Genomic DNA, 27,421 nt, shown 5'->3' with positions numbered 1-27,421 from the left:
CACTCTACAATTGATGTATTGAGTACTATTTTAACAGTAGTATTTCTATATCACACTACAATTGATGTATTGAGTACTATTTTAACAGTAGTATTTCTATATCACTCTACAATTGATGTATTGAGTACTATTTTAACAGTAGTATTTCTATATAGCTCTACAATTGATGTATTATTATTTCTATACTACCGTTGATGTATTGAGCACTAGTTTAACAGTGAAAATATTTGAATGATATTTATATGAATTGAGTTAATTATAATATTTACCAAATTGAACGAAATTAAAATAACCTTTATACAACCATTGTAATAGGTATTGATTTTGATATATCGAGAATCGAACTTCTATTGCATACTTTAATGAAAAAACTCTTTTTATGGTGGGTAACTTCTTTAATTAAGATGTACTGCAAAACCTTCATCAATAAATGATGTAATTAAACAAATACTGTATCATCAACAACAATACTTTTCACCCCATGTTTAAGTTGATTCTGGGATGCTTGGAGGTCGAATCATGTAGACTTAACCAGAATATATACTGTTATCTAGTTCCACAGTTTTTATTTCAGAAAGCGATGATATAACAGAGAGAGGTGTCCCTTGTTTAAAATACCAGATGAGTGTATGGTACACTTCTCAATAGAATACATGTATTTTTATTCAACTCATTTCATGTCTACTTTTAACCCAGAACGGCATGTTTAAAACTGAAATCTGAATAGAAATACTGTTCTCTTTTTAACTTAAGAAAGGCCTTGTGGTTTGAATAGGTATACTTGATATGTTTTTTGGACAATGATTTGGGTAGATACATTTCCGTTTTCTCCTTGTGATTGCGAACTTTTAATAGACAGGCGGACACTTCTCTTGGCGATTATCTGAACTATCAAGAAAGAATAATATTTATCAAGAAAGATGTACGTGTCATATAGAAGACTGTTTTATGTTATAACAATATCGATATCACAATCATGGAGTTTCACTATCAACAGTTTCGGGAAGAATTTCTTTACACTGGACCCGTTACATTTAATTATTACAGTTTGATACCAAACTCTAGTTTAATCTACTGTACAGCAACTTGTTCATCTCTCTACAACTGGGATCAGATATATTATCAAGGAGAAGATTGTTATTGTTTAGCACCAGTTTATATGGAAGCTAGCCAGGTTTCTGGAACGGTAACGACCAACTCGTCAATTAGGATACGATATCACGGTAGGTATTTCTGTTATTTCACCGTCTTGTTTGAACACTGCTCTTGAATCGGATCCTTAATTCTCGTGGGCTGAATGTTAGACAGGACCATGTCTTTGTGTATCTGACCCATGCAAAATAAATAGTTTATTATTATTATTATTATTATTATTATAAAAGAGATATACTTGAAATGTGAACGACACTGTGGCAATTATGTCCTGGTGATTCTTAAGACCAAATACAAATGACGTCATGTCGCGTGAGACACACTTAAAGAGAATTCTCGTCCTAAGGGAAGAATATGCGCTAATAAAAAATACAACGTACTATATACATGTACATATGCACCAGTGTATAGAACGCACCTTGTATGGCGAGCAATATTGTATAAACAGTACGCAATTGTATATAATACGCACCAGTTTATTATACACACCTGTATATATTCAATCGAGACTCAATTTCGAGGATATTGTACCCTATTTAAGAATTTGAGAAGTTAATTCTTTACTTCTAAGAGAACATACTCGAAGGTTGAAGCAATTCACACGTACACGTCAAGGGCAGGTGATTGAGGAAATTAAAGTTAATAATCGGGAAATTGAAATCATCTCTTTTATCAGATAGTTTTACAGATAGTTTTGGTGACTATCATAGAGAAACAAGTGTAGGGAAGGCTGTGAGTATGATTGGTAAAGATCAAGTTGCATCTACCATAAATTTTATTATTTCAGACGTTTCTTTCTGTTCTGAGAATAAATACACAACGTTTCTAAACCAGCGATATTGTTTAAAATTATTTCGAAATAAACAAAATTTTATTAACGCTGAATCAACCTGTCAACAAGATGGTGGTCATATTATTTCCGTTTATACTCTACAAGATTTTAATAATTTTAAATCTCTAAATACGAGTAAGTCAACGTTCGTTTTTCTTTTATAAATATTTCATTTCTGTCCTGTGTTTATCTTCAAAAACATTACAAAGAGGTTTCATGGTATTGTCTAGTACAAACAGTAGGTAAAAAGTTAATACAATTAGAGTAGATGTGGCTATGATTCGTGCCTAATCCCTTTATCAAGCAAAAAAACAAAATCAAAAGTAGGCAAGAAAGGTAATATCTCTATGAAGAACAACACTAATCTGACAAAATATGGTACATTCAGCTTAGTTAGATGAACAAGAAAATATTTTTTCAAGGGAGGTAATAAACTAAAAAGATATAGGTCATGGAAACAAAAACGACTAATAAGAAAATGAGATGAAAGAGTTTAAAAAGTTGTACAGAAACTAGAAAGGTTACATGAGTTGCATAAACAAAATATTGATACAAGGTCAAAAAGACTTATTTCAAAATGAGAATTGTTTGTCATCTCTGCAGGTGTGAAGGTTCCAAGACTATGAATAATATTCATCTCACTGCGGTTCCTCCATAAAGCTGAGCGACACCAATAACTTTGACGTCTTAGAAAAAATATTTTCTTGTTCATCTTACTAAGCTAAATTTACCATTTTTTCAGATTAGTGTTGTTCTTCGTAGAGATAGCACCTTTCTCGTCTACTTTTGATTAGTCAATAATTGGCCTTTTACCTACTGTTTGCACGTTATCGTGTGATTTATTTCTTCCTAATTTTTATGTTTAATCTCAATCAGAGACTTAGTGAAATGTTTTATCAAAATTCTTGAGAAAAACAGACAACAGAATGCAGCGCTGTCTCCGGGGATTCAATTGTTTAATCATTTATAATAAATTTGATAAATATAATAAGTTTGGTAATGCATACAGACAATACAACGTTTTTATCTACTGAACGAGTACCATTGATGCACGTCGAAGGTACTGGCATGAATAAGCGTATTGTTCGGATAAAACAATAAATAGGGGACGCATTAAAGACCCATCGATCAATTAGAAAATTGAAAGAGTAGGCTGATGCTGCCAGTCCGGCAAAGTATTCCTCTTTGACGTATTAACACTTTGACAAAAGTTAATCTAGATGAAACTGTTTATGAGGATAAATTCTTGTCAATGAGTAATTTAAGTTGAATTTTCTCTTGCTGATGTTAGAGCTATGTATGGTATTGGCTGCATACATCTTTGATATAGATTACTTGGTTACTTTGGTTTTTTTACCAGATAATGTATCTGTCTATGTTGGTGGACACAGATCACATGGTAAAGAATTTGTCTGGATAACTGGTGGAACTGTTGATGAGTCGTTCTGGAAATCTAATGAACCTGATGATAATGGAGGGAGTGAAAACTGTATAGAAGTTCAGTCTAATGGTCCATTTAACGATATGCGTTGTAATATTGCCTATGCTTTTATTTGTCAAATATTGATAAAATGAGGATACAATGTACGTATTATCGTGGAGCGGAGGATCATCGTTCATCATCAGTTGAGTGATAAGATGTCTTATTTATTCTAATAACAACTGAAATTCCACATTTCTGCGTTTCAGTAACTTTAATTTGACGCTATCTTTGGGTCAAGTCACCACACTTGCGTTGATTAAGACATTTCATGGCGTTTTGTTTTGCTTTTTACTGGACGAGTTATGTCATATCAAATATAACAGAAGGGAGGGGGGCGGTTGTAAAACGTTTTTTGAAAACAGAACATTACAAAGGAAACTTTAACAGAGCTATTGTTCAGACATGACTCTCTTAGTAGAAAGCAACAAAACGCTTTTGAACCTGAACGAAACAAGGTATAGTTATATGCATAAAGTGGTTAATACAATTAATTCATGAAGCGAATTGATTTTCTGAATCGGGTTCTGATTAAAATACATCTTACTGTATAATCCAAACAAACAATAAACAAAAGACAAGATATCAAAATTAATAATTAGCAATATTCACATGACCTCGATTTCCTCTCCATTGTCTCATGTTGAATTTACTGATTATCACTAGAGGGAAACCGACAAGAACCTATCCGAATCGAAATCCATGATTCAAAGATTTATTCATAATTATCTTATTTGCAATTTATGTGTCAAAATGATAAGGTGAAAACCAACATATACCTATTCAGACCATGTTTAATTAACAGAAGCCGAGATCTGTTCCGCACGGAATTAGGTTAATATTTAAATGAGTAAATCCTTTTTATTCAATATCGACAGAACAACCTCAGAATACTAATATTGACATTACAGATTACAACATGCCATTTACAATTTACTAATCAGTTACTTCCCCTTGACATATCAGTTACAATTAACTTTCATTTTCAATTAGTCACGATGTTAGTTTGTTACACGCAGACTCTGTCAATTAAACTTCATTCTCAATTAGACACGATGTCTGTTCGATACATGCAGACTCTGTCAATTAGCCTTAATTTTCAATAAGACACTATGTCAGATCGATACATGCAGACTCTGTCAATTAACCTTCATTCTCAATTAGATACGATGTTAGTTCTTTACATGCAGACCCTGTCAGTTAACCTTCATTCTCAATTAGATACGATGTTAGTTCTTTACATACAGACTCTGTCAGTTAACCTTCACTCCCATTAGATGTGATGTTAGTTCGTTACATGCGGACCCTGTCGATTAACCTTCACTCAAATTAAACGCGATGTTAGTTCGTTACATACAGACCCTGTCAATTAACCTTCGTTTTCAATTAGACACGATGTTAGTTCTTTACATACAGACTCTGTCAGTTAACCTTCATTCTCAATTAGATACGATGTTAGTTCTTTACATACAGACTCTGTCAGTTAACCTTCATTCTCAATTAGATACGATGTTAGTTCTTTACATACAGACTCTGTCAGTTAATCTTCACTCCCATTAGATGTGATGTTAGTTCGTTACATGCGGACCCTGTCAATTAACCTTCATTCTCAATTAGATACGATGTTAGTTCTTTACATACAGACTCTGTCAATTAACCTTCATTCTCAATTAGATACGATGTTAGTTCTTTACATGCAGACCCTGTCAGTTAACCTTCATTCTCAATTAGATACGATGTTAGTTCTTTACATACAGACTCTGTCAGTTAACCTTCACTCCCATTAGATGTGATGTTAGTTCGTTACATGCGGACCCTGTCGATTAACCTTCATTCTCAATTAGATACGATGTTAGTTCTTTACATGCAGACCCTGTCAGTTAACCTTCATTCTCAATTAGATACGATGTTAGTTCTTTACATACAGACTCTGTCAATTAACCTTCATTCTCAATTAGATACGATGTTAGTTCTTTACATGCAGACCCTGTCAGTTAACCTTCATTCTCAATTAGATACGATGTTAGTTCTTTACATACAGACTCTGTCAGTTAACCTTCACTCCCATTAGATGTGATGTTAGTTCGTTACATGCGGACCCTGTCGATTAACCTTCATTCTCAATTAGATACGATGTTAGTTCTTTACATGCAGACCCTGTCAGTTAACCTTCATTCTCAATTAGATACGATGTTAGTTCTTTACATACAGACTCTGTCAGTTAACCTTCACTCCCATTAGATGTGATGTTAGTTCGTTACATGCGGACCCTGTCGATTAACCTTCACTCAAATTAAACGCGATGTTAGTTCGTTACATACAGACCCTGTCAATTAACCTTCGTTTTCAATTAGACACGATGTTAGTTCTTTACATACAGACTCTGTCAGTTAACCTTCACTCCCATTAGACGCGATGTTAGTTCGTTACATACGGACCTGAGTCGACTGGACAAACGAGGAAAGATGACTTATTCAGTACTCATTTACAGCTGAGTCAACTGTACAAATGAGGAAAGATGACTTATTCTGTACTCGTTTACAGCTGAGTCGACTGGACAAATGAGCAAAGATGACTTATTCTGTACTCGTTTACAGCTGAGTCGACTGGACAAATGAGGAAAGATGACTTATTCTGTACTCGTTTACAGCTGAGTCGACTGGACAAATGAGGAAAGATGACTTATTCAGTACCCATTTACAGCTGAGTCAACTGGACAAATGAGGAAAGATGACTTATTCTGTACTCGTTTACAGCTGAGTCGACTGGACAAATGAGGAAAGATGACTTATTCTGTACTCGTTTACAGCTGAGTCGACTGGACAAATGAGGAAAGATGACTTATTCTGTACTCGTTTATAGCTAAGTCGACTGGACAAATGAGGAAAGGTGACTTATTCAGTACATGTAATCATGTATATCTTGGTTGACTGGAGTGAAAATTATCCTAAATGTGAACTCAACCACACAATCGACTGAGCGAAAAGCTGTTTAAAACTTCAATCAAGTACCTTTTTTGTAATGGAAATAAAAAGTAGTAAGGTAACAACTAATAAGCCAAGAATACGAATAATGTTAGTATTAATAGTATTTGATGGTATAATATTTGATGAGATGGTCAATAATACCTAAGATTAGTGTTTAATGAAACAATGTTGATAATACTCTTCAGATCATAATAGTACTATTACACTACACCAAACATGCTGTCCATATACCCAACATCTTTCAATACAATCTTTAATTAGGGTTTGACCACCATATCATTGTAAGTACAAAGACGAATTGGCACTGGCTAAACGGGTCGGTAAAAGGTATTTTCTTAATTCATTCTATTTCTAGTTGGAAATGTCATTAAATATTATGTATAACAAGTCTGCTGATGCCTAGTTAGACAATGCATATATCAAATCACTTTTACCATACACTGTCGTAATATCGTGTATCTTGAAAATACATTAATAAACGACAACAGTATATTATGTTTTAGGCTACTAATGAACCAGTACAATATGTAGAAAACCTGTGACGGGGACATCGTGTCTCTTGAGGAGAGTTTTCTCCACCAAAATAAACGACAACACTATAAGTTTTAGGCTACTAATGAACCAGTACAATATGTAGAAAACCTGTGACGGGGACCTCGTGTGTGTATATCACAGGGCATATATCAGTATAAACAGCATTTATTAACAAAGATAATAATGATACATATAGAAATATTACATAACTAATAGGATACAGTAACAAGACAGAAACTGCTTATATTAAACCGCTTCCCGTAAGGCTTGGATGATTTTATCAAGACGTATTGGACGCTCGAGAACCCTTGATGGATCTCTGTGTTTTGATTATAGATCTCATTACAACTCATTGTCTGATACATAATCCGGAATCAATCAGTGATTGGAATACTGTTAAATAATGTACTGTTACACTAATGATGTTCAATAACTCCTGGGGTGATCAACTATCAAGACTTGACGCGTATTGACTGGAGTAAAGCTATACATTTATAAAGTGATATCGAGTACCGAGCGACCGAGACCCAACTCGTCATTCTGTTAATGACAATAGGAGAGAACAGTAAATAAAACTGCGGGGAGTCATGAGGTGCCATTGTACCCGGAATGTCGAGTAAAATACCAATGTTAATTACACAATACTCTGTAACCTGTACCGCGACAAGAGACACGAGACCTGATAGGAGAATATTTGTGGTGTGAAGACAGAGATAAAGATCAGGTACTGCAGAACATATTAAAATAAAAAGGAAATAGCCTTTGAAATCGATGGATTTTTCACCGGAAATTGATATTTGTTTATGGATTATATTAATTAATGAGTGGGGTCAATATTATATCGTCTCGTCAATGTATTTATAAAATACTTTTAGAAACCAAATAGCTGGTACGATCTCTGTTAGATGTTGTTGTGAATTAGGCACTAAACTATAAGTTGTAATAGTACTGAAGTATTGCTAGTTGAAATAGAACTGAGGTATTCCGAGTTGGTTACTCAAAAGTGCAACAGTTAAATACATGGAAATGTTGGAACCAAATTAAATCCGCCTGCTAATAAAAATGTGTGTGGGTCGTAGAATATTGTTTTGTATATTAACAATTTTGATACGAAACACAACGAGTTTATTACAACCACAGAATACAACTACTTTCAATTATTGGAAGAAATTGTTTTACACTGGACCTGTTACATCAAGTTATTATAGTTTGATATCAAACTCTAGTTTAATCTACTGTACAGCAACTTGTTCATCTCTCTACAACTGGGATCAGATATATTATCAAGGAGAAGATTGTTATTGTTTAGCACCAGTTTATGTGGAAGCTAGCCAGGTTTCTGGAACGGTAACGACCAACTCGAAATTAAGAACAGTTCACCGAGGTAAGATTTAAAATAATCATTTTTGGTTCAGGACTGTCCTCCAGAATTGCACCAAATCTATATCTTACAGAGATCATAAGAAAGACGAGTCCTCATTTTGACTTTAAAACGCAGATGATTCTGGACAAACATGTATTTGAAGGCTCAAATTTCGGCAGTGAGCTGTGATCACCCATACGTTACTTAGACTAAAGCACGATTGGTCAAACTAATATCGGATCTGTCCCTTTACATCACAGAGTGATCAGAGATTGAGCACATGTATTTCCGGACCTGTCTTAACTTTTTCGCATGAGGCATGTTTTTTGTTTCTTCTCAATTTTTTTTATAACGATTACTTTAGGTCGTAATAATCCATCATCAAATATTGCTACAACTTGTATCCCCAAATAATTACAACTTATTCTTACTTTTAGATGTTTCGTCTTGTTTATCAGAAGGTTACATAATATTTCCAGAACAAAGATATTGTTTAAAATTCTTTTCTGCCAAAACAAATTTCAAAAACTCTGAATCAATTTGTAATCAAGATGGTGGACATTTGATATCAGTTTATACTCAACAAGATTTTAATAATTTTAGATCTTTATATACACGTAAGTACAACTAGCATATTGTGAAGTTTCCGCGGCATAAAATATTGTATGATGTCTGCTACTAATGACTGCCCGTTACTTTGTCTATCTGTTCCTGGTGTCAGTCTGTGACTGGTGTCTGCCATGTTACTTATGTCTGCATGTTACTGATGTCTGTCTGTTACTGATGTCTGTCTGCTCCTGATGTCAGTCTGTTACTGGTGTCTATCTGTTACTGATGTCTGTCTGCTACTGGTGTCTATCTGTTACTTATGTCAGTCTGCTACTGATGTCTGTCTGCTACTGGTGTCTATCTGTTACTGATGTTTGTCTGCTCCTGAAGTCTGTCCGTTACTGATGTCAGTCTGCTCCTGATGTCTGTCTGTTACTGATGTCTGTCTGTTACTGATGTCTGTCTGCTACTGATGTCTGTCTGTTACTGATGTCTGTCTGCTACTGATGTCAGTCTGCTGCCGATGTCTGTCTGTTACTGATGTCTAGCTGTTACTTATGTCTGTCTGTTACTGATGTCTGTCTGCTCCTGATGTCTGTCTGCTACTGATGTCTGTCTGCTACTTATGTCAGTCTGTTACTGGTGTCTATCCTGTTACTAATGCCAGTCTGTTACTGATGTCTGCATGTTACTGATGTCTGTCTGTTACTGATGTTAGTCTGTTACTTTTCACTTCTTATTAGTGACAAATCTGTTATTGATTTTTTCTTAGAAGTTAGTGCTAATGAATTGGTTTCTGTTTTTACCAGATACCCAATCTGTCTATGTTGGTGGACACAGATCACATGATGGTAAAGAATTTGTCTGGATAACTGGTGGAACTACTGTTGATGAGTCGTTCTGGAAATCTGATGAACCTAATGATAATGGAGGAAGTGAGAACTGTATAGAAGTTCAGTCTAGTGGTAAATTTAATGATAAAAGATGCTCTGAAATGTATGCTTTCATTTGTCAAATTTTAGTAAGATAACAATTGATTCCGAAGATGAATGTAATCAAAACAATATAAGAGAGATATTACAAAATGTACACCAAATTTAGAAAATATTTTAATATTCAAGAGCTTTGCGTTCTGGGTAAGTGATATTAACAACTTTGTTATATTTACAAGCACTGGCAGCAAACTGATACCGACCTTTTTCCTCCTCAAGAGTCGAATACTTTCAAATTGTAACTAATCGATATTTTACCAGTGTAATGCATTATGTTTCTAAAACACATTCTATGATAAATTTATATTTCGTTTGTAAGAGTGATTTACTTGTTGATTTTTTTTGCTGTAGAGGAAAATAACTTGACTAGTCGAAGATGTTATTAGCTTATCATATAAATAAATAATAAAATATTTGTTTAATAATATTGTTAATTCGATTTATGGACTAAAATATGGTATTTTTATTGAACTAGACCGACATATCTCACTTTAGTTATCAATTTTCAAAAACTTCAACATCACAATTATTCTATTCTGTGTTGTCATTCAATATCTATACAGACCTAAGATCATTAATACTTGTTTAGGTTTGTCCTTGATGACAATCTTTTTAAATATTATTAAATAGTTTTTATCTCCAATTCAATAAATACACCAAACAATCGTTAGTAACCATGTGATGCTGAGTTATAAACTAGGTTACTCGGGGCTGGTGTACTGGAGATATATTTGAGTATATATCGTTACATCAAATGACCACAAAATACAGAGATAATACGATTACCAGTCGAATAAGTGGTATGGAATAGATATCCGAAGTCATAAAACCGACTGATGTAATCTTGTCGTTATTTTATTTGTCAACAATCTATAACCTCCAATTACACTAGCTGTTACCTTTGTTAGTATGCTACTAGTATATCAACTATTTTTATTTCAAGCCGGGACAGCCTCTTTTCAGAGTGCAGAAACGCCACTGCCCATCCCCTGCTCGAGTTGACCAGCCGACCTGTGTTTGACGTCAGATATCATTGCTTTATTTGCGTTATCTACCTTACCTTTAAGTAACGTAAATGATAGTTATCTGAATTTGTCAAGTTCTTCCTTGTCAATGGGTTAAAAACCACTGGAATAGTTTTTTTAACAAAAATATTAAATAAATTATAAACAATATTTTATTAACAAAATTTAAAACTTAAAAATATTTATGATAACTACATGATATTTAAACAACTTGGAATGAATTTAAAGTTTTGATAAGACGCATTCGATATTGTTCGTGTTTCTGTACAGGGACAATATGTGTTCGATGTTCGTCGATGCGTTCGAATCTCATATTAGGTGGAAGAAGGACGGCATCGATCACGTGGACAGCTCCATTGGTTACTGTTACATCGGCTTCTATAACATTGGCATCGTTCACTTTAACATTAGCTGGAATGAGAAAATTCTAACGTTAATCATTTCAAAATGGTTAATTCAAAACTGGGACACCTGACAAACTGGTGTTCGTATTGTATCTTGCGTGGGTAGAAGGGTATCATATTAATGTAAGATGTAAGAAACAAAGTATAGGAGTTTATAATATATCATTCTAACATGGAAGTCAGTAATACTAAGGAAGTTCTTATTGCGCATGTGTGACATACATATCAATATTAGTTATATTACAGTATGGAGAGCAATTCATAAAAAGATACAAATACCACTATACCACAGTTCGCTCAGACAAAATACCTTTTTAATAATTTGTCCCCTATTCTATAATCGTTTAATCTTTTTCTAACCCGAATGATGCGGATTGGTAATTGCACCCATTTCATCATTGGATTTCTCCACTGTACACCCATACACTGACGTATGGAATGCAGCATGGATCGGTACATTTCGGTTTCCATAAATACCGAAAAAAAAATCTCGTATGGAGTCGCCTGAGAAAGTAGAACCGGCCCTAAATGGTTTTGAGAATACGCCTCCAGGACTATTAAAATAATTTTATATAACTTACAACCACTGATAGAAACGGTGACATTTTTTCCATTTTTGGTTTGAACTTTCAAGCCATCTGATAAAGCAGCACTGTAGAATGTTCCATCAACAACATGGTATAACAATACAGCTGCAAACAAACCATTAATAATGTAATTATAATATATCTTGAAGAATAAAACCCTAGAATATAATCAACAGGATACCAGAACAGGATTAACTTGTATCTAGGTCTGTTTTGTATATTGCTATTCTATTTCCAATCTGAATTTTGGTGATATATCAATTTCCTATCTAAATAGATAACCATGGTCCGTAATTCAATAGGTCCAGTCACTTGATAAGTTATCGTTGATATTTACTCAAGGAATATATCAATACAAACTTAACCTTCGATCTTTGAAATATTATCGACGATGCTCAAGCACGGACATAAAGTCTCAGCTCAGGTATAATTGTTGTTCATCCAACGACCGGGATATCGGTTTGTTATGACAATGGCCATTTGTGGCAAATATTATCCCAGCTCTTTGTATCCCCCCCCCCCCCCCCCCGTGAAAGGTATTATTTTGATGTTAAGCCCTCTAAATGCCCATAAATCATCTCATCTGGCAATTCTCTAGACTTCTAGTCTTAAGGGGTTTTGGCCCTGAGCGCTCGCCGCGGAGAGATACCTCTTATTTTGGCTCCTTTTATAAACCCATGTAATCTATTTATCTATCTGAAGTTGTGACATGATTTAATCAACCGAACACAAATTTCTTTTATTAATAAATTTAAAATATCAAATAAAGACTGTTATATTATATAGATATAGTATCAGGTCATATAGCGGAGGGTAAATTTACCAAGTTACAATAATAAACCGTAACATAGAGATAAGTGTATGTCTATAGTGTGACCTACCGGTTGCCATTGTGATTCAATCAGTCGAAACGATCCTTTGTAATGTCATGTTGATGTTTGTATACTACTGATAGCTGAATTATTCATACACGACCTGACAAAACCGCACAGATTTGATATTTATCACAGCAAAAACAAGATAAGAATCCATTCACTTCCATATTCTATTCTTATTCGTCATTCACTGACATGAAAAGCTTTTTATGTGCATCGAGTCTTCAACCAAAATTTAATGGAAAATTTGATCAACAACACTAATAGCAACTAATAGCAAGGGCATTGTGTCGAGGTATGAAACAACTGGAAATCAACGAATTTAACCTCATTTATAAGCCCCAAAGGAAGGGGTTTTCGTCCTAATTTCATCCTTAATTATCTCAAGGTGGTGATTTTCCGGGTAGTGAGTCAATCATAAACATTTTAAAAAGTTGTTATATTCAATCTTTAATCTTAGACATGAAAAAGACAGGGACAGACCAGTAGAGAATCACGAAATAGTGAGGATTTATAGGGGGAGGGTGGTAATAGTAAGGATTTATAGGAGGAAGGGGGGTAATAATAAGGATTTATAGAGGGAAAGGGAGGTAATAGTAAGGATTTATAGGGGGAGGGTGGTAATAGTAAGGATTTATAGGAGGAAGGGGGGTAATAATAAGGATTTATAGAGGGAAAGGGAGGTAATAGTAAGGATTTATAGAGGGAAGGGGGTAATAGTAAGGATTTATAGGGGGAGGATGGTAATAGTAAGGATTTATAGGAGGAAGGGAGATAATAGTAAGGATTTATAGGGGGTGGATGGTAATAGTAAGGATTTATAGGGAGAGGGGGTAATAGTAAGGATTTATAGGGGGTGAGGGTAATAGTAAGGATTTATAGGGGGAGGATGGTAATAGTAAGGATTTATAGGAGGAGGATGGTAATAGTAAGGATTTATAGGGGGACGAGGTAATAGTAAGGATTTATAGGGGGAAGAGGGTAATAGTAAGGATTTATAGGGGGACGAGGTAATAGTAAGGATTTATAGGGGGAGGGAGGTAATAGTAAGGATTTATAGGGGGAGGGTGGTAATAGTAAGGATTTATAGGGGGAAGAGGGGTAATAGTAAGGATTTATAGGGGGACAAGGTAATAGTAAAGATTTATAGGGGGAGGGTGGTAATAGTAAGGATTTATAGGGGGAAGAGGGGTAATAGTAAAGATTTATAGGGGGAAGAGTGGTAATAGTAAGGATTTATAGGGGGACAAGGTAATAGTAAAGATTTATAGGGGGAGGGTGGTAATAGACAGACATACGAAATTATTTATGTTTAGAATCGTCTCAAGAACTTCCGACTACAACGCGACTTCATTCACGTTTTACTAAGTACTCACCTGCTAGTTTTTTGGGATTCTTCAAGAGATCAATAAGAGCTCCAGGTGGAAGATTGGCAAAAGCTTGATTTGTTGGTGCAAAGACTGTGAACGGACCTGGGCCTGAAATACAGAAAGGGATAGTATATATAAAAATAAACATATTTTGAAATATTTGAAACAACTCTTCATAGTTCTATGTTGTTGGAAGAATGTAAATGCTTTGCTATAGGTATCTCAGACTCAAACGTAAATCATTTAGGGTAGGTGTTTTAAATTATAAATGTCATAAAAATTGTGTGTTAATATTTCGGGATTGAAGATAATCAAGAAGGGAAGTAACTCTTTTTAAGATATACTATCATCAAGTAAAAGGATATCCCGATTTCTGATTAAATAAAGCTGGAATGTAAAATGATCATTATCAAAAGGTTAATAAGATAGCTCACCGTTCAGAGCATTAGCTAAATTAGCAGCAACTAGTGCATGAACCAATGTGGAGAATGTTTTTGGAGTTTCCTGTGCCAACTTAGTAACAGTTCCTGCAGGTGGAAGCATAACACCACCGAGTACATGGATCACACCATTGGTTGCATTCTGATCGACTTTAATCACTTTTCTTCCTGATGCCGTTACTGTCTGTAAAAATGGAAATTTGAATCGTTATTGCTTCAATGTCTGTCAATGTTTCTATTTAATTCAGAAAAACAACATCCAATTAAACCTCAATATCGCAAGAAGTAAAAACAATTAGCGTGAAGGGAGCCTAAATTATTTTCAGCCTCTGATTTTCAGTTTGCAATAAACCCGTCTATAGGAAATTCATTGCGAAATGGAAAAGTATTTTATATCTTAAAAGGCTACTACCTCTTAGAATGGACAAAAATTTCAAAATCTCAAACTTGGTCAATAAGGTTTTCAATTGTTAACTTTTAATAAAAACAAATCTACCTTGCCATAGACGTTCAATCGGATGTCAGCTCCTGGTAACAGGGTAGGGGCTGTCAGTTCATTGGTTATCGCACTAGAGTACACGGCCCCTGCTATCACATGATATTTCAATACCTCGGCCAATAATGTTGTATTCTTCATAAGTATGTCCACCAATGCCTTAGGCAGTTTTCCAAAAGCAGCATTGTCAGGACCGAATACTGTAAATGGGCCTGAAAATAACATCGATACATTCAAATTGGTTTAATGAACCCAATACAAACTTTATAACAACTATATTATATGTCAAAATCGCCGAGAAATGATATATTGTGTAATGTTCTACTCTATATACACCATTATATACAGTGTTTGTCAGGACATCGATTTCAATATGTCGAGGTGTTTGTATAGCCAGTCACAGTTTACAGTTTATTCTCACGCCCACCTTCAGCTATGCTGAAGTGATGTTTCTACCAACCCTGGATATATTTTCGTCCTGACGTCGCGCTCTGATTGTTTCCTTTCTAACTACATTGGTCATAGATATAAATTAATGCACCAATACATATCAAAAGCAGGTTTTACTAGTCTAAACAGTACAAGTATTTTAATAACTTTAGAGCAGTGCTCCCGATCACAAATAAATAATAGAATTCTACATCAAGAACCCATTCAAATGAAATATCATACACATACACATGATGTAAACAAACAAACCCGCTATTATACAATGATTATCGATATCTACAATACAAACTATATGGACACTATTCAGTCTTGAAAATCACTTATTACACCTGAGCGAAACAGACGGTCGGTCATACGCCTATTAAAAAAAGAGTAATCGATACCTACAATACAAATAACATGGACATCAATCAATGTAGAATATCACTTATTCTACCTTTAAACGTCCACTGTATCTGCAGTTTGACAATTTGGGATGAGGTAGACAAACACCTTGACTCTTAATACTGGGATTGGATGCCGGTCTGATGGAAAGTTCATTGAATGTATGGAAGAAGCAGATGGTCGTTTATATAGTAATTGTGCTATATCATCTACATGTATAAAATTATTATAATACAACCTACTTGTCACGTTCCGAGGATGCACATGTACCACAAAATAGAGATAAAAACTTACTAACCTGGTCCAGACAGAGGTCCTGCAAGTCCCGCTTTGGTTACAAACTGTACCAACGTTGTCAGGTTTAATTTCGTAGCCAATGCAGGAATATTATCAGAGACTTCATACAAAACTTCTGGGTCTAACACAGCTCGCCACAGATCTGCCGGGGAGGCGTTGGTAAACACAATAGTGACAGTTAGCAAGGCGACTAGTAAAACCCTCATGTTGGCTGTATAAATGTTAAGATAGTGACTATCAAACACCAGTGTCTATATATAACCATTCACCGTTTTATAAACACAACTCGTGGTAGTCCTGTGATTCAAAATGGAGGCATGTTATATAAGTTATAAATAAACTTATATAACCGGATGTCAATTTCAAGGACAGTCGGAACCTTCAGGTCGATGAATTGTGCACAACTTGATGCATTTGACGTTTTGTTATAATTCATTAAAACTATACAGCTAATCAAAGTCTTATATCTATTGTAGTGGGTTATTTGTGCAGTTTATCAATAATATAGTATACAGCTTATCAATGAATGAATGAATGAATGAATGAATGAATGACTGTAGAGTAACTGTTAGGTTTGTCACAATGGAAGAATATTATAATGTTCTGAAGCAAAAAGAATTAATGATAGAGGTTAAAAGCCAACACAGGGTCATCTCGGAAGAGTTGGCAGTGGTTTGTCATCAAAATTTCTAATCTAATCGCGTAGAAGACGAAAATTTATCTACCGACTGAGCTTATCCACAGCATAAACAAACGTCCATACAACTAGACATGATTACAGCTATAGTAATATAAATCCTGAAAATGATATTCGAAATTAAAGATTAAAAAATAACAAGCCGCAAATAATTAAATTCAAGTAAAATAACGTTCTGTAAATGCCATTAAAGTGATGAATAAGGGCCTTTTTTGTCATTCTTTTGGTATATTCTGATACTATATTTGGTATTTTTTAACCCACATTTATCTAATCAAATTGGGAGGCAAAAATCCACAAGTTAAGAAAACAATGAGGTAGACATGAAATAAGTCAAGTAGGCAACCGGGGTCATGATTTCAAAAAAGAGAAATGAGAAAGCAAACGATCTTGTATCAAACTTAACATCAGGAGGTAACTCAAAAATAATATAAAGATCCATTCAGGACATCTAGAAACAGGGAATTGACTAGAAGAAGTTTGACTTTATCAAGAAAATTATGAAATTAAATATGATCAAACTAATGTCATTATCTGATTATTTTATTTTCAATTTCTCGTTTGTAGAAATGAATGGTATAGATAAAATGTTACACAAATGAAATAGTTCTAAAATTCAACTCAAAAGAGAGTAATAAGTTATACAGTGTATATAGCCAATGTCTACGAGATGAATAAAAAAATAATTTAAATTTGGTTTGGAGTCAAACAAACGTATTGATACTCTTCTGTTAACACTTTTTTTGTAAGCAATATTTTATTCATATGATAATGAAAAGGATTGGGGAACAGCCTTTCGCCTATATTACCCCTCTCCTGTCTCCTTTTAACAGGATCTAATTGGCTGTAGATCAGAGAGTTTGGATCTTTTCTATAAAGAGAAACGTGACTCACAGCAAAATACATTTAATTAAATTAAATGAACAGAAACAAATAATCATCAAGAACAAGTTATATAGATATACTACTTCTAGGTTTATTACATACTACGTTTAGAAACACATACAGGTAATATTAAAAACACAAGTTATATAGATATACTACTTCTAGGTTTATTACCTACTACGTTTAGAAACACATACAGGTAACATTAAAAACACAAGATATATAGATATACTACTTCTAGGTTTATTACATACTACGTTTAGAAACACATACAGGTAACATTAAAAACACTAAGATATATAGATATACTACTTCTAGGTTTATTACATACTACGTTTAGAAACACATACAGGTAACATTAAAAACACAAGTTATATAGATATACTACTTCTAGGTTTATTACATACTACGTTTAGGAACACATACAGGTAACATTAAAAACACTAAGATATATAGATATACTACTTCTAAGTTTATTACATACTACGTTTAGAAACACATACAGGTAACATTAAAAACACAAGTTATATAGATATACTACTTCTAGGTTTATTACATACTACGTTTAGAAACACATACAGGTAACATTAAAAACACTAAGATATATAGATATACTACTTCTAGGTTTATTACATACTACGTTCAGAAACACATACAGGTAACATTAAAAACACAAGTTATATAGATATACTACTTCTAGGTTTATTACATACTACGTTTAGAAACACATACAGGTAACATTAAAAACACTAAGATATATAGATATACTACTTCTAGGTTTATTACATACTACGTTTAGAAACACATACAGGTAACATTAAAAACACAAGTTATATAGATATACTACTTCTAGGTTTATTACATACTACGTTTAGAAACACATACAGGTAACTTTAAAAACACAAGTTATATAGATATACTACTTCTAGGTTTATTACATACTACGTTTAGAAACACATACAGGTAACATTAAAAACACAAGTTATATAGATATACTACTTCTACGTTTATTACATACTACGTTTAGAAACACATACAGGTAACATTAAAAACACAAGTTATATAGATATACTACTTCTAGGTTTATTACATACTACGTTTAGAAACACATACAGGTAACATTAAAAACACAAGTTATATAGATATACTACTTCTAGGTTTATTACATACTACGTTTAGAAACACATACAGGTAACATTAAAAACACAAGTTATATAGATATACTACTTCTAGGTTTATTACATACTACGTTTAGAAACACATATAGGTAACATTAAAAACACAAGATATATAGATATACTACTTCTAGGTTTATTACATACTACGTTTAGAAACACATACAGGTAACATTAAAAACACAAGTTATATAGATATACTACTTCTAGGTTTATTACATACTACGTTTAGAAACACATACAGGTAACATTAAAAACACAAGTTATATAGATATACTACTTCTAGGTTTATTACATACTACGTTTAGAAACACATATAGGTAACATTAAAAACACAAGATATATAGATATACTACTTCTAGGTTTATTACATACTACGTTTAGAAACACATACAGGTAACATTAAAAACACAAGTTATATAGATATACTACTTCTAGGTTTATTACATACTACGTTTAGAAACACATATAGGTAACATTAAAAACACAAGTTATATAGATATACTACTTCTAGGTTTATTACATACTACGTTTAGAAACACATACAGGTAACATTAAAAACACAAGTTATATAGATATACTACTTCTAGGTTTATTACATACTACGTTTCGAAACACATACAGGTAACATTAAAAACACAAGTTATATAGATACACTACTTCTAGGTTTATTACATACTACGTTTAGAAACACATATAGGTAACATTAAAAACACAAGTTATATAGATATACTACTTCTAGGTTTATTACATACTACGTTTAGAAACACATATAGGTAACATTAAAAACACAAGATATATAGATATACTACTTCTAGGTTTATTACATACTTAACATCATCGGATGGCTCAAGGTGGACAGCCTAGAAATTTCTTAAGTTGAATCTATATTCTAGGGTAAAAGCAATATGGGATACTAGTCAAAGAAAATGTCAATTTTAATACTTTTGAAAAAAGTCCAAGCGGTTTTCTCAGCACACAATTTTTCTTAACTATAATTTCAACAGGATGTGTTTTCTGCTTGTGTAACTTTCTGAAAAGATAGTAAGCAACTAGAACAGATGAAAATGAATAAATGAAACCGATTTGCGTTATTTATCAGCTCGATCAAATAATTTCTTCGTGTTACTTTTCTTACTATTCTGGCGTAAAAGGCATTCCGTATTCTTTGTGAGATAATGTCATGGTTTATAAAGTATTGGGTAACTTGACTTACAACTTTTTACAGGCATTTGTACTTTAAGGGCATCTACAATACGGATTGACTTTCTTAAAATAATTAGATGTCATGATATTTCATTACACCAGTTTAATCATATTGAGCTTGAGATTATATTTCATTAATACAATATATGATAATTCATATATTAACATTTTAATTGTCGTGTACATTTACAAAACATAGAAACCTACTTCAAATAATTTACATATCTCACTGTCTTTTTATTACTGAATTATAAATTTAAATAATTTTACACATTAAGTATATACGATTAAGATTGGTGAAAGAAATATATCAACTACGCAATGTAATAACCTTTTTCTTTTATTATTATAATTGCTGTAACTGTATTATGATAACATTGTGATAGTGGATACCATGGTGACTGATTGTTTGTCATTCCGAATACATCTATTAGAACCATTGAGACGTTATCTACATCTCACACTTAGTCCCTTTATCGTAGATTCTCTGATCATCATCAAACCAACCAGTTATTCTTACTGTAAGTCGGGTAAATATCGTTATCTGACACAGTCAATTCGTATATCGTAGAATACTCCGTTCATCGCCTAATCGGACAGCAGGAACGTCAGTCATTCTCTAGCTAATCAACGTTTGTACAGTCTGGAAAGGTGCGTTTAAGCATAACGACTTGTCTCAGCTGCAACGTGGACAAAATGGATCTCAAGAGAGTTAACTTGTAGACAGATCCTTGAGAATCTACATTGTTGTCTGTGTAAAATCATTACCAAGAAGTTACCAGCTGCGTTACAAATAGAATAGAATTTCCTTGAGTTCATCTGAACTAAGGCATTATAGTTTTCTCTTTTACACCGACAGATTCAAAAACACCATCGTCCGTCACGCTTTACATATTAAAGCTACGTGCAGCACTTAAAAAACAATATTTTAATCTCTTGTTACAAATTACTTAAACAAATTTCATTTTTAAAATCTAAGATTTCTGAAAATTGAGTCCCAAAAACACAATATTTAACCTACTTGTTGTAATTTTGATTGACAAAATAACCCTTGATAATTATTGGCTGTTGTGATTTACTACAATTGGTTAGCCAATCAAATAGTCAGATTTTGAAACTGAAACTAGCGTCTACAACGTTGCATCACCAATTCGAACTAAAACTGCTTTGTCAATGATAAAAATCCAACTGGTTTTTGCAACGCCCCTCAAAGCTCCAGAATATAAACTGCTAACCGCGAGATTTTAACAGAATGCGAATGTAATGTTGATACAGACAAACTTTTAAAGATTGAGTTAAGAATTTGGAGTAAAAATGCCCCCAGTATTTAAAGTTGGAGTTTTAGGCGTTCCTCTTTCTAAAGGACAGGTAAAGGGTTTTGATATTAATATATTTTCTTATGAAATCATAGTTTGGTATGCCACAAGTGTTCCTGCAGTTTTCTCTGTACTGTCGGAAAAAAATATAATGGATCTTGTACCGGAACCATAACACTAATCCTAACACTAGTCTGTTTTAATAAAACATTTCTCGTGCCTCAATTACCTTGATATGACACGACTTGTTCAGTAGAAAATAGTAAATTTCTATAAAGGACCATTATGCGTTATTGAACGTAAGGTATGAATGGTCAACTGTTTTGTGTTAATTATGCGTCTAGCTTAGCAGGGCATGTTACCTACTCAAAAATTTGATGTCTTCCTGTGGCTTTGATTCTTAACTTTTGCTTTGGAAACAACATTGATTGTAGATTTCTGCACACCATAGTTCAACACCAATTTAACATTACATTCCATCATGTAACCATTAATGTATTATGAGTTGTTAATTTGTAGCCACGAGATGGAACAGAAAATGGACCCAAAGCTCTCCGAAATGCAGGAATTATTAAAGTTCTAGAAGATTTGGGTAAGTATATTTATGCAATTAGTGTTGTGTTAATCCTGACGTCCTTCACCTTATATATTGCTTGTACAATTTCTGTACAAAAATGAGACATGTATCGCTAACCAGTTGTCCCGATACTGGACTGGATACATCTATCGATAAAATGAATAATCTCTCTGTAGGTAATCAGGTTATTGATCATGGAGATCTACAGTTTGAAACAATAGAGAACGACAACCCCAAAGACAAGATCAAAAATCCTAAAACAGTTGGTGCAGCCAACAAAAAGGTAAAATATATTTATTAACATTATCGTTTAACAGAAGAACCTTGGTAGTAAGCGAACCAGAATTTTTATTCTAAAAATTGCTCAGGAATCTCATATTTGAACCTTCATTTGAAATATTTCAGTTGAGGTTTTTTTGGGTCATAAGTCAAGGTTTTTTTTTTGTAGATATCTGATGCTGTTTATAGTATAGTCAAGTCGGAACAGTTGTGTCTAACAATGGGCGGTGATCACAGTATGGCCATGGGGTCAATTCACGGACACGCTTTAGCTGAACCAAATATCGTAGTTGTATGGGTAGACGCACACGCAGATATCAACACACCACTTACGTCTTCGTCTGGAAACATCCACGGCATGCCGTTATCATTTGTATCTAAGGAACTGGAGGCTTACGTTCCTAAACTCAAAGGTTTTGAATGGTGCTTCCCTTGGTACGTATCCAATATTTTATTGGACAGAAATATTGTCTAATGAAAATGTTCCCAATAATCCATTATTTTATTTTGTTTTTATCTCACCTCCACAACAAACTTGTGTTAATTAAACATTAGACACGTACCCCATACTGACAGTTTTGATTGTTATATTCTGTAATAGAATTAATAGTTTTCAGAAACACAACCGATTTATTAATTCATTTCCTAAAACCACAAGTTATCTACCAATGTAGATATTTCTCTCGAGGAGAAGAAAGTAGGACGTAAAACTCCATCCATTCATTTTCATTTCGAGGAGGAGAGTTACGCAAAATATTTCTAGAAGCTATAAACTCTACAATTTCTTCAGACTCTTTTCTCATGAGCAATTCACTTTATACTTCAGAAAGTGAAATGTGTTGAGGCGTGACCACAGTATATGTATATTGCAATCGATTTGGTATCACTTGGGTAAGAGGAGATCATCTTCGGTCTCTCACCCCTGAACGTCTTATTCTAGTTGAAATATTGCTCTGATTTGATAAAGATTGTTCTCGACCTTGATTAAACTATTTATTATTTTTAGTATTAGTGTAAAGGATATTGTTTATATTGGATTAAGAGACGTGGACGAAGGCGAGAGGTATACTAAATAGTACTTTAACAACTTTTCAGTCCATATTTTGAATAACTGTATAAATACTGAAAATATTTCAAGATTTTTAGAGAAAACTACATTGTGTCAGACCTTTCCTATCGGTACATTATAGGATTGTGAGATTGTGCCCCGTGTTCAGTTGACTGTTTTAATCTGCCCTTCAGGTACTCTTGTAGACGAACCGTCGAAACGCTTCAAAACGTTTGCATTGCATTGTTTGTATGTTTATCTCGGAGGGAATTTAACACATTGATGAGTTATATAGAAATAACTATTACAAATGTAGCCTATCTATCCTTGCAGATGCATCATAGAACATTTTGGTATTGCCCACTACTCCATGCAGGATGTAGATAGAATGGGAATTGGAGAGGTAGTAGATAAAGCCCTGAAAGCCGTTGATCCTACAGGAACTCGACCAATTCATCTTAGCTTTGATGTAGACGCTCTAGATCCTGCTATTACACCGTCTACTGGTACACCTGGTAAGTGATTAGTCTCCCCTGATTTGCTATCAGACTCAGTTTTATCGTGTCTTTATCTTTACGTTATTTCGTTAATAATCTTTGACAGTTGATTTGATCGATTTGGGCGGATCTACATACATTGCAAGTAATGAAACATAATCAAAGGCACTATAAACCCAATTGCTGCTTCTTGTAGTTAGAGATCGCCACAAATCATGTTTAACACAATACAAAAAGCCGTTTAAGGAAAAAGACAAGGTAAACAAAGATATTAAACAAGACCGGATTCGGATTTGAAATTACATTTCACTAATAAAGAAATATCAGTCGCTGATGGACAACAACGCGTCGTTGTGAAAATAATTAGTTATTTTATATTTCAGTGGCTGGTGGGTTATCATTCCGAGAAGGACAATACATCATGGAGGTACTAGCAAATACTGGTGAGTTGTTTTTATAAATCATATCTAAAACTACAGTAGCTCAGAACGTATATCGGTCTCCTATCGGATTTGCTTCTTTAGAAAATTTTTAAATTAGGGTTAAATTTGATGTCTTTCAGGACAGAATTCTGGTTGTTGGTCTTCGTCACGTGTCTCTTGAGGAGAGTTTTCTCCACCAAGAAAAGTGTGAGAATTAGTACTGATCTTCAACGGGCCATTACGGGTAGCATTCTAGTTGACGGTAATCGAAGCTCGTCTCGTGAGAAGGCCTTGATTCTTAGATTCTCAGTACGAGTTTTTAAATGTTTGCTTATAAACGCTTATTTAACTTTTCATGTGTTTGTAGGTCGATTGTCGGTAGTTGATATAGCGGAGATCAATACAACAGTGGGTAACTCTGACGTGACAGTAAAAACAGCTGTAGAGATCGTAAAGAAATGTTTCGGTCAGAAACGTGGAGGCAACTTCCTGCCTTCTTATGGCCTACCCAAAGCTAACTAAACAAAGAACACATCAAGTTTCTTATAATATAGTTCTTATTTTTCTTTCAATATTTTACTTTTAAAATATATTTATGTAGAATCTTATTTCTATATCGTTATATTTTTCTCTAGCTCATGAATTTTAGTTTTTTATTGTTCAATCAACTTTCTTTATGTACTAAAAACTAAAATACTTCTTATTTGACCACTATATACACCCATATACATGTATTACCAAGTCTAGAGTAAACTATATACATCAGCTAAAGTCATTTCTGCACATCCGATGTGTGCGATGCAAAATATCAACACGAGCAGCCCGTGTCCTTGATGGGTAGAATTAATAAAAATTGATTCCAGACTACCTAAACTTATTATTACCTATTAGACTGGCGTTCTAGTAGTGGTAATACGGTTTACTGAATTTAGAAATCTTTTCTTGTTTTATTCAGAAATATCGGAATTAATTATCGCATATTTGTTAAAGATTGGCACCCGTATTTTCATTTTGAAAATACTTACATGTCCATGATTAATTCATAATCAGCTAAATTAGAAGAGCATTACCAGTAAAATTCCAATGAGTGACCGATTAAGAAAGGTCAAAAAGTCTATTTTTTTTTTTTGTTTATCCAGACTGTACATACCTTGACATTTATGATTGGTATTTCATTCGAAACACCAATTAATCAAATAGTTTGCCTTATTTGACACTAAAATATAAAGAAACTCATCTTTAAGAAGATTTTATTTTGGAAATATTTTGTTACTATCTATTGCTATTTTAAAAACATTTTCAACCATTACCCGTATTTTCAACTCTTTAGAAATATTTTTGAACTTATCAAGTTAATTGGCATATACATTCATTGTAAAAGTAGTTACTTGTTTGAATGTAAAGAAGAAATTCTTATGGTATAATAAATAGACTAAAATATTATGATATATTGTGTTTAATGGATATATGCATGGAGAGACGGGGACGTGTACACGACTCAGGGTGTCAAGCTGGCCCTAAGTAAGAATTCAAGTCTTCTCTGACTAAAATAGCATTCCTTCATTTACAGATTTAGTCCGATATCGTGTTCAAATCGAGAGGAAGGATATTTCGGTTTGATTGTCGTATTTTTGCTTCTAGTCTTGACATTGATTAGTTTGATAATGGGGTAATATACTCTATGATGAATAGTAATATACTCTATGATGAATAGTAATATACTCTATGATGAATAGTAATATACTCTATGATGAATAGTAATATACTCTATGATGAATAGTAATATACTCTATGATGAATAGTAATATACTCTATGATGAATAGTAATATACTCTATGATGAATAGTAATATACTCTATGATGAATAGTAATATACTCTATGATGAATAGTAATATACTCTATGATGAATGGTAATATACTCTATGATGAATAGTAATATACTCTATGATGAATGGTAATATACTCTATGATGAATAGTAATATACTCTATGATGAATAGTAATATACTCTATGATGAATAGTAATATACTCTATGATGAATAGTAATATACTCTATGATGAATAGTAATATACTCTATGATGAATAGTAATATACTCTATGATGAATAGTAATATACTCTATGATGAATGGTAATATACTCTATGATGAATAGTAATATACTCTATGATGAATGGTAATATACTCTATGATGAATAGTAATATACTCTATGATGAATGGTAATATACTCTATGATGAATAGTAATATACTCTATGATGAATGGTAATATACTCTATGATGAATAGTAATATACTCTATGATGAATGGTAATATACTCTATGATGAATGGTAATATACTCTATGATGAATAGTAATATACTCTATGATGAATAGTAATATACTCTATGATGAATAGTAATATACTCTATGATGAATAGTAATATACTCTATGATGAATAGTAATATACTCTATGATGAATAGTAATATACTCTATGATGAATAGTAATATACTCTATGATGAATAGTAATATACTCTATGATGAATGGATTATTATCAAAACATTTTATTGTCTTATAAATGTACATACATGATGTAAATAGTAACGTATATACATAATGTTTATAAATAACCGAATCAATAACCATATTAATCACTCGTCTATTAAGAATGGCTGCCAAGTTAACTTACATTCATGTCTCAAATATGCATACATCAACTTGTTCTAACAATTCAAAAGATGGTTCACCTTTGCTCTATCTCATTTACAAAATCAAATTGTTTGATCCAACTCTGGGTTATATTCCGGACTCTAGTCCATTGTTTTCAACTTCTAGAAACGCCTAGAATAACTAAACTTTTATCAAGGGATCTAACCATAAGTAGTAGACCATTGTGTTCCACCAAAATTAATTGACTCTTACCGATTTGTTTTTTTTGTATGAACAATATTTATTTACATAATAGGATTGGGGAACAGGCTTTCGCCTATAATACCCTCTCCTTAAAATACAATATACACAAAATATATAGAANAGAAATAGATATATACATGTGAATAAGAGAAATATACAAATAATATGCTACATGCTACATTTATAACTTATATATTATATTTTATAT

At 33.2% G+C, this 27,421-nt stretch overlaps 4 protein-coding genes across 4 annotated transcripts; 3 read left to right on the top strand and 1 right to left on the bottom strand.

Annotated features, from left to right (window-relative positions):
* Window positions 1-976: 976 nt before the first annotated feature.
* Window positions 977-3,559, top strand: LOTGIDRAFT_172862 (hypothetical protein; the record flags this gene model as incomplete). The annotated part of the gene is made up of 3 exons (XM_009050044.1): window positions 977-1,223; window positions 1,940-2,119; window positions 3,345-3,559. The coding sequence occupies 3 exons, from the start codon at window positions 977-979 to the stop codon at window positions 3,557-3,559; spliced, it is 642 nt and encodes a 213-aa protein (XP_009048292.1).
* Window positions 3,560-9,753: 6,194 nt separating this feature from the next.
* On the top strand, window positions 9,754-9,915 carry LOTGIDRAFT_60236 (hypothetical protein; the record flags this gene model as incomplete). Its single annotated transcript, XM_009050043.1, has 1 exon — window positions 9,754-9,915. A coding segment is annotated over one exon (162 nt), but the record flags the coding sequence as incomplete, so codon positions are not given.
* Window positions 9,916-11,049: 1,134 nt separating this feature from the next.
* Window positions 11,050-16,430, bottom strand: LOTGIDRAFT_200505 (hypothetical protein). Its single transcript, XM_009050042.1, has 6 exons — window positions 16,219-16,430; window positions 15,087-15,298; window positions 14,585-14,774; window positions 14,157-14,258; window positions 11,900-12,010; window positions 11,050-11,325 (listed from the first exon to the last, which is right to left on the bottom strand). The coding sequence occupies exons 1-6, from the start codon at window positions 16,421-16,423 to the stop codon at window positions 11,117-11,119; spliced, it is 1,029 nt and encodes a 342-aa protein (XP_009048290.1). The 5' UTR covers window positions 16,424-16,430; the 3' UTR covers window positions 11,050-11,116.
* A 5,010-nt stretch (window positions 16,431-21,440) lies between these two features.
* Window positions 21,441-24,941, top strand: LOTGIDRAFT_207734 (hypothetical protein). The gene is made up of 8 exons (XM_009050041.1): window positions 21,441-21,548; window positions 22,016-22,088; window positions 22,250-22,356; window positions 22,522-22,787; window positions 23,359-23,415; window positions 23,734-23,915; window positions 24,281-24,340; window positions 24,687-24,941. The coding sequence occupies exons 1-8, from the start codon at window positions 21,495-21,497 to the stop codon at window positions 24,839-24,841; spliced, it is 954 nt and encodes a 317-aa protein (XP_009048289.1). The 5' UTR covers window positions 21,441-21,494; the 3' UTR covers window positions 24,842-24,941.
* The last annotated feature ends 2,480 nt before the right edge of the window (window positions 24,942-27,421 follow it).

Source organism: Lottia gigantea (genome assembly GCF_000327385.1).
Source record: "Lottia gigantea unplaced genomic scaffold LOTGIsca_143, whole genome shotgun sequence".
Taxonomy (NCBI): domain Eukaryota; kingdom Metazoa; phylum Mollusca; class Gastropoda; family Lottiidae; genus Lottia; species Lottia gigantea.
Note: the sequence above shows the minus strand (reverse complement) of the source record. Positions and strands in the feature narration are given on the sequence as shown.

Bases quoted from the DNA above. Each gene is read 5' to 3' on its own strand.
- LOTGIDRAFT_200505 (XM_009050042.1), bottom strand. From the start codon at position 16,423: ATGAGGGTTTTACTAGTCGCCTTGCTAACTGTCACTATTGTGTTTACC. The intron at 14,259-14,584 runs GTGAGCTATCTT...TCTGTATTTCAG, and splicing joins TTTAGCTAATGCTCTGAACG to GCCCAGGTCCGTTCACAGTC. The intron at 12,011-14,156 runs GTGAGTACTTAG...GTTTGTTTGCAG, and splicing joins GAATCCCAAAAAACTAGCAG to CTGTATTGTTATACCATGTT.
- LOTGIDRAFT_207734 (XM_009050041.1), top strand. From the start codon at position 21,495: ATGCCCCCAGTATTTAAAGTTGGAGTTTTAGGCGTTCCTCTTTCTAAA. The intron at 22,089-22,249 runs GTAAGTATATTT...ATCTCTCTGTAG, and splicing joins TAAAGTTCTAGAAGATTTGG to GTAATCAGGTTATTGATCAT. The intron at 23,416-23,733 runs GTATACTAAATA...CTATCCTTGCAG, and splicing joins GACGTGGACGAAGGCGAGAG to ATGCATCATAGAACATTTTG.